Raw genomic sequence first — 8,030 nt, 5'->3', positions numbered from 1 at the left:
AGTCATGACTTCTCTTTTAATAGAATAGATAATTTTAGAGTAAATATAAGAATATCTATTTGATTTGTTTGTTTTAGAATAATTCAAATAATTTAAATATTTATACAAAAGTTAATTTTAACAACTTTCTAAGGGTGATTCAAATTAAAAAAAAATTACAAATAAGTTAAATCATGACTTCTCTTTTATAGAATAGATAATTTTAGAGTAAATATAGAAATATCTATTTGATTTGTTTGTCTTAGAATAATTCAAATAATTTAAATTTAAGCAATGACTTGTTATAGAGTAGATTATTATTTTTGTTTCTTCACTGATTTTTCTTTCCCCGTTAGAATTCGATCCTGGAACCTCTCTCAAAGATCCAGCTCCTCATCTATTATACGACTAAGATCTTCTCGATTCCAGATTCTTCTTCTCTTGTTCGGGATCCAACTTAGGTTTCTAAAATTCCGAGAGGAGACGATATCTAGGGTTTCGGGGGGTGGGGTGTTTACTCTGGCGTGTTTGTAGGTGAAAGTAAATGGTGGATCACCTTACCCTCCCCTCTATTTCATCTCCCTTTCCACGAAACCATATCAATAACCAAACGATTCTCTGCTTCTATAGTTCTTCCCCAATCTCCAGGTGCGACGCAAAAGCGATGCTGAGCGTGATCCGAGTGCATCTCCCTTCCGAGATTCCTATCGTGGGCTGTGAATTAACTCCTTACGTCCTTGTTCGCCGCCCCGATAAGTCCGCAGCCACTGACGATGTCCCTGAATCAGCTCCCCTCGATGGCTACTTCTTGAGATACAGATGGTAAAGTTTGAAACTTTCTCTGCTGCTGATCGTGGGTTTTGTCTGATTTGCTTGTTTTTGGATTATTTGGCGAATTGGGGTTTACTCAACGTTTGGAATTTTGATCTAAAGTTGAGATATTTACTCAAAAGTTTGAAACTTTGATCTAAAGTTCAGAGATTTCTGATTTGGGTCGTTAAGAGAATTGCTAATTTGTTTGATCTAAAGTTCACTCTTTCGATTTTTTTGCTTTATTTGTAGGTATCGAGTACATAGTGATAAGAAAGTTACGATTTGTAGTGTGCATCCAACGCAGCAAGCCACTTTACAATGTGTATTCTGTTCAAAGCGTAGAAGCCTCGTTTCCAAAAGCTACCATTGTTCTCCCAAATGCTTTGTAGACGCGTGGCAGCATCACAAGACCTTACACGAGGCAGAGAACGGGAACGAGGAAGATGAGTTAGTCCGGTTTAACAGCACCGGCTCGGGGGTTCTCTCCGGTACCTTGTCAGGTTCCATGTCTAATCTAAGCCTCGCCAGTAACGGCCCAACGCCGTTTTATCCTTCTAGTATCTCGCAGAAGAGTGGAGGAGAGACGCTGGTCGAGGTCGGGAGTTGCAAAACGTACACGCCGACGGCTGATGATATTGGCTATGTTTTGAAGTTCGAGTGTGCTGTGGCGAATGCTGAGAGTAAACAGGTTGTGGGACATCCTAGTACGATTTTGACTTCACGTGTTATCCCTGCTCCTTCTCCGAGTCCGCGTAAGCTTATCCCTGTAAATGGAGCTGATGTGATGGGTCACTTGGATCAAGATGGTCGGATTCAGTCTGCAGGATCGTTCACTGTTCTTTCTTATAATATTTTGTCTGATACTTCGGCAAGTAGCGACCTGTACAGTTACTGCCCTCCTTGGGCTCTTTCTTGGTCTTATAGAAGACATAATCTGTTAAGGGAGATCGTTGGCTATCGTGCTGATGTAGTTTGCCTACAAGAGGTATGTTCTTCTTACATGGACTTTGTTTAAGCATATTATAAACGATCAAAATGTTCATTCTTCTTTCTTTATCTGGCAGGTACAAAGTGATCATTTCCATGAAATATTTGCTCCTGAGTTGGATAAACATGGGTACCAAGCTCTCTACAAGAGGAAGACTAATGAGGTTGGGTCATTGATTCCATTCCCCCACTACTTATGTTGGAGAGTCTATTAACCGTAGCTTACTCGTTGATAGGTTCTCAGCGGGAGTACAAGTGCGATTGATGGCTGTGCAACATTCTTCAGACGGGATAGATTTTCACATGTCAAGAAATATGATGTTTGTATCTCTTCTATAATGTTTACTCGCTCTATCTGTTTAGGTCCTCTTGCTGATTCACGGGACTGTTGTTAATCCAGGTTGAATTCAATAAGGCTGCTCAGTCTTTGACTGAGGCTATAATCCCTCCTACGCAGAAGAGAACTGCTTTAAACCGACTTGTTAAGGTACTTTTGAGATGCTATAAGTCGCAGCTGATACTTAGAGAGTTGTTGTTTTACATCACACCATCACTTATTCCCGTTATCGTCATGTCATGTCTTAGGATAACATTGCGTTAATAGTTGTTCTTGAAGCAAAATTTGGTAATCAACCTGTTGATTCTTCAGGGAAGCGCCAGCTTATCTGTGTGGTAAAGTTTTCTTCTTCTTCCCATTCACTTGTTTGTTTCTGTTCCTGCTCTCTGCGTGAAAGCTGTGTAATTATCTCAGTTTTGGCTGCTGTAGGCAAACACACATGTAAATGTACAACAAGAACTGAAGGACGTGAAGCTCTGGCAGGTATGTGTATCTCTCTATCCTGAGGAAGTCGAAATTTCATTGAACTCAAGAGGATTAGTATTCACACCTCAGTATCTGTGTGTATTCTTTTGAGTTCAGGTTCATACCTTATTAAAGGGGCTGGAGAAGATAGCTGCTAGTGCGGATATTCCTATGCTTGTATGTGGAGACTTCAACACCCTTCCCGGAAGGTTTTTTGTTAAATTCTTTTGACCTAATTTATCAAATTCGATATGCTCTTTAATGATTATTGGTGTAGAAAAGCTAAAAAGATCTGTTTTTTTGGAATTTGTTATTTATTGCAGTGCACCTCATACACTTCTTGTAATGGGAAAGGTTGATCCACTACACCCAGATCTATTGGTTGATCCCCTTGGAATCTTGCGTCCTCAAACCAAACTGACTCATCAATTGCCTCTGGTAACATTTTTGTTTTTTCCTTCTGTTCACCGTTTATGTTACCTCTCTTGTGGATCTTTGATAAGAAAAGTTGTTTCAGGTGAGTGCCTACTCATCTTTTGTGAGACCGGGAACGGGTCTTGGACTGGAACAACACAGGAGGAGAATGGATCTTAATACAAACGAGCCTTTGTTTACCAATTGTACAAGGGACTTCATCGGCACTCATGACTATATATTTTATACAGGTATCACCACTTCTTAACTCACCCTGTCCTACATGTGAAAGGTAACAAGTTAACTAAGCTGGAAGATCTTGCTATTTTGGTTTTCAGCGGATACGTTAATGGTGGAGTCTTTATTGGACTTGCTGGATGAAGATGGATTAAGAAAAGACACAGCTCTTCCTTCCCCTGAATGGTCTTCTAATCACATTGCACTCTTGGCTGAGTTTCGATGCATGCCTAGAACCAGACGCTAACCACCACCACTTTGATAGTTTTTTTTTTCTTTTGGTTTCCGGTTTTAAAATAGGATTATGACAGGAACTCTTTAGACAAAACCTCTACCAAAGTATGTAATAGAGAGGACACAAAGGTCTGAAGTTGTTCTGGTCCAAAGTAAAAGCAGTTCACTTTCTTAAGTTGGGTCATTGTTTGTAATGACCTGTGTTGCTTTTATATATCCTTCCATTTTTAATAAAAGTTATGGTTTATGATTAAACATAATGCTTTGTAAGGACTATAGAGAACTCGTGAAAAATAATAGTCGACTAGGAGTTTTTGTTTCGCTTCTTTCACATGCACAAGTGAAGACTCACTCGTGTCTACATAAATAACCATTTAGAGAGCAAACATACACATACGATGCACTCTATTAGTAAAACAATAGAGATAAGAGAGAGGACTAATTGTTTTGTTGAAGAACTGGAGTCAACAGGTTAGTCCCAAGCACTGGCCACTCCAGGGCCGTAGCCTTGGTTAGGAACGGTTCCATATCCTCCACCGTAGTAAGCACCACCGCCTCTGCCGTATGGTACATAACCACCAGGAACGGCTCCATATCCACCACCTGGTACGTTTCCATATCCACCAGGCATTGCTCCATATCCACCACCGGGAACGGCACCATATCCTCCTCCACCACCACCATAGTAGCCACCGCCTCCGCCTCCGCCTTGGCCAAAAGATTCTCTCCTGAAGTCACGGCCACCAAACCGCCCACCAGATCGTCGGTTCTTACCACCTCCAAATGAAGCACGAGATGCATACCGACTCAGCCAGTCAGGGACCTCCTGGTTTGCTTCCTGCATTAGCTCAGCGAGTGGCTTGGCCATTGATGTGTTGTTATCATTGAAGAAAGCAGTTGCTAGTCCTGAATTGCCTGCACGTCCTGTTCGTCCGATACGGTGGACATAGTCATCGATATCGTTTGGTAGATCAAAGTTAACCACATGGGCCACGTGTGGAATGTCAAGACCACGTGCTGCCACATCAGTTGCAACCAAAATAGGTGTCCGCCCAGTCTTGAATGATCTCAGTGCCATTTCTCTTTCCTTGTATGCATAATAACACGATATGGTATCAGGTTTGGTTGCACTGTACTATACATTTTCTGATATGAACAACTCACTAACCTGTTGTGACCTATCACCGTGGATGGTCGTTGCTGGGAATCCGTTCATGCACAACCAATTCTCCAACGAGTCAGCTCCCTTCTTTGTCTCCACAAATACAAGAGTCAAAGCTTGCTGTAAAATAAAATTAACCGGAACGTCAAGGTGCTCTTGCACCGGAATGCATCATATAGAACAAAGCGGCAATGAAAGGAGAACTAGTATTAACTATGTTAAGTTTGAACCAAGAAACCAACTATATTGGTTTGCATTACCTTTCCTTGGTTACCATTCTCCCTCTGAGCATGAAGAAGGTCCATTAAATGGCTTCTTTTGTCAGAATCGTGGACAAACTCTACTCTTTGGACTATTAAATCCGTACTTGAACCCACTCTTCCAACAGCCAGAAATATGTAATTTGAAAGAAAATCAGATGCAAGTCTCTGCACACAAAAATAAAACAAAGTTAAGCACATATAGAATTGGGAAGAGCATTTCCTGCACAGTACGTAACTTCTATCTTGAGGTTTTAAGAGCCAGACTTATTGCAAGTCTTAACTAAAACAACAAAAGTTATAAGTCAACGAAGTGAAAAGTTATTCTCAGAAAAAAATGTACTGATAATCGCAAATAAAGCAGAGCATAACAGTGAAAATACAAGAAAGAATTAGCTGAATCTCTTCACCGGTAAGGAGAAAACACAGAAAATGACATGTGAAAGAGTTCCACAAACCTGTATCTCCCTAGGAAAGGTAGCACTGAACAGCATTGTCTGCCGGACACCAGGAGGAGGCATATCCATCTGCTGAACGATCTTCCTGATTTGCGGTTCAAACCCCATGTCCAGCATCCTATCCGCCTCATCAAGTGCTAGGTGTTTTACCATCTGTAGTGAGACTCTACCTCTCTCAAGCAAATCATTTAATCTCCCAGGAGTTGCAACAAGAATATCAACTCCTCTTTCAAGCTCCCGGATCTGTTGGACAGCAAAACAAAAAGAGATAAGCAAGAACATCAGACTTACTATCACGAAATATGTAGCTGACTCCTAAAGCTCTTCATTTGAAGGATACAATAGTTTAATTATCGTATACAGGAGGAATTCTGGTATAATACAGAGCAAAGCCTAGCCAGTACATGTCATCAACCAAACTAAGAGCTTAAACAGTAACAGCCTGGAAAAGCACACAAAAATCTCTCTTTCTTTCACACACTAAGTGTATAAGACGTGAAAATGGCAGAGGTCATCAAACAGTAACAGAAACCTGTTGGTTGACTGGTGTTCCTCCATAAGCAACCACAACTTTCACACCAGTTTGATAGGAGAACTTTCTGGCTTCATCATGTATCTGCCAAAAGAATCATACAAGAGACAGTTTTTTTATGAAATCTTCATTGGAATGTACGAAGAATAAAGATCGATATCAGAGCAATGATTTCAGACCTGACATGCCAACTCCCTAGTTGGTGAGAGAATGACAGCAAGAGGATACACTCCCCGAACTCCACGTGGTCTCTCTACACGCTGCTGCTCCTTCATAATCCCACTAATAATAGGAAAACAAAACGCAGCTGTCTTCCCAGACCCCGTCTGAGCACAAGCCATCAAATCCCTCCCAGCAGCCAAGATGGGAATCGCATTACGCTGCACAGGGGTCGGCTTCACGTACTTGCACCTCTGGATATTAAGATTCAGAGCCTCTCCAAGGTCTATCTCAGCAAAGGTATTAACAGGAGGCGGCACATTATCCCCACTTGTCTCGATGGGGATATCTTCATAGGCCTCAAAGTTAATGCCTGTGTTCTCCTGCTCGTCAGCAACCGGCTCTACATTCCTATCATTACCAAACGGGTTAGTTTCAGTATCCCTACGGTCCCAACCTCCACTCCTGTTATTCCAACCACCACCTCCACCTCCTCCTCTACCAACATAGCCTCCGCCTCCGCCTCCTCGACCACCATAACCTTGGCCTCCTCGACCACCATAACCACCACCATATCCCCCACGATCACTACCAGGTGAAGGTCCACGGCCCCTAAGATGCGGAGGCACGTAGTTGGTTCGCGAGGGACGAGAGTTCCCGTAACCCCAACCAGATGGTGCTCTCTCCGCTTCGGAAACATCAGCCCATGATGAACTCATACTCGCAAATTACAACCTACAACTGATTTTCAAACCTCCAGCTTCGTCTTCTTCGATTTAGAGTAGATCAAAGCCCTGGAGAAGATCGTAATCAATTTAAGTTAGAAACAAGTTGCATATGTGCATGTACCAAACAAGAAACAGTCATCACATCCCTATACTGAAAAATGCAGATCGATTCAGCTAAAAATCGAATAATCAAAAACAAGAGAAGGTCGTAAGCAAACACAATAGCGACGAACTAACACGAAGCTGAGAACAATCGTCTTCTAAAACAAACAAATGCACAAAATCACTAAACCCTAGAAGCAAGAGGAAATCGAACAGGCCATGGCTGTTATAGACGGGAGCAACGAAACCATGCACAGAGAGAGAGAGATAAAGCAAAGACCTTAAGAAGCTCGAATAGGAATAGACTCTAGATGAAGGATCAATGGTGTACGGATGATATAAACCCTAATTCTTCTTCGTCTCGCGATCGCACACGAAGCAAAGTTTCTGGGAAATGAGCAAAAGCGAAAAAGGATGGGAAGAGATATTTGTATTTCGATGAACCTTTTGTTGTTTCCAAGCTTTCTTTTTCAGGTTGTTTGCCGTTTTCGCTAAAGAAAAGCGTGCCGGCGTGGCTGTAACGAATTAAACTGTGTGTCGGGCATTAGTTATCTTAGCGCGTGATGGAAACGACGACGAGGGATTGGATGGAGGCGAATATTTATTATGGTCTGGACAAGAATAATTACTGACAAATTTAGAAATTAATTGCCAGAAGAGTATTACCAATTTATTTTTAAACAGATGCTCTGTCTTTGCGTATATGCTGGAAAAGCCTAATTTATTAAATTTTATTGGAAAGAGTCTCGGCTATCATTTTCATTAAAAGTATCATATACACTCTCAAAAATTATTTGCAATGAAAACTAACTAAAAAAAAAACAAATAGTAAATATATGCTATTTTACTTTTTGGCAAAAATATGTAATATTTTACAAAATATCAACCTATAAGTTTTTATTTTGAAATAGCTGTAATGTTGAATAGGTGTATAAAAAATTATACTCTGCACAGTGCACTGCAGCCTTTCGTGTCCTTATGAAAAGTTCTTATAGAAATTGCCTACAAATTTTAAAATTAATTGCCAGAAAAGAATTACCAATTTTATTTTAAAACAAACTCCCTACATTTGAGTATATGCTGGAAAAACTATTGTATAATTTGAGAAAAATATGTGCCCATCATTTTCATTTAGAACATCTCCAAAAAACACTTTATAACTT

The 8,030-nt window shown here is 40.8% G+C and overlaps 2 protein-coding genes across 2 annotated transcripts; one reads left to right on the top strand and one right to left on the bottom strand.

The window, feature by feature from the left end:
- Positions 1 to 295: 295 nt before the first annotated feature.
- LOC106300120 (carbon catabolite repressor protein 4 homolog 2-like) lies at positions 296 to 3,716 on the top strand. The gene is made up of 11 exons (XM_013736197.1): positions 296 to 801; positions 1,042 to 1,777; positions 1,857 to 1,943; positions 2,016 to 2,099; positions 2,180 to 2,266; positions 2,365 to 2,451; positions 2,546 to 2,599; positions 2,699 to 2,790; positions 2,905 to 3,019; positions 3,099 to 3,246; positions 3,334 to 3,716. Exons 1-11 carry the CDS (start codon positions 524 to 526, stop codon positions 3,477 to 3,479), a joined length of 1,914 nt encoding a protein of 637 aa, XP_013591651.1. The 5' UTR covers positions 296 to 523; the 3' UTR covers positions 3,480 to 3,716.
- A 44-nt stretch (positions 3,717 to 3,760) lies between these two features.
- On the bottom strand, positions 3,761 to 7,298 carry LOC106300119 (DEAD-box ATP-dependent RNA helicase 52). Its single transcript, XM_013736196.1, has 7 exons — positions 7,148 to 7,298; positions 6,058 to 6,831; positions 5,879 to 5,962; positions 5,347 to 5,589; positions 4,889 to 5,056; positions 4,635 to 4,748; positions 3,761 to 4,553 (listed from the first exon to the last, which is right to left on the bottom strand). The coding sequence occupies exons 2-7, from the start codon at positions 6,754 to 6,756 to the stop codon at positions 3,939 to 3,941; spliced, it is 1,923 nt and encodes a 640-aa protein (XP_013591650.1). The 5' UTR covers positions 6,757 to 6,831; positions 7,148 to 7,298; the 3' UTR covers positions 3,761 to 3,938.
- Positions 7,299 to 8,030: the final 732 nt, after the last annotated feature.

The sequence above is a fragment of the Brassica oleracea genome, chromosome C6 (assembly GCF_000695525.1).
Source record: "Brassica oleracea var. oleracea cultivar TO1000 chromosome C6, BOL, whole genome shotgun sequence".
In the NCBI taxonomy this organism is placed as follows: Eukaryota; Viridiplantae; Streptophyta; class Magnoliopsida; order Brassicales; family Brassicaceae; genus Brassica; species Brassica oleracea.
This window is presented reverse-complemented; position numbering and strand designations above follow the sequence as displayed.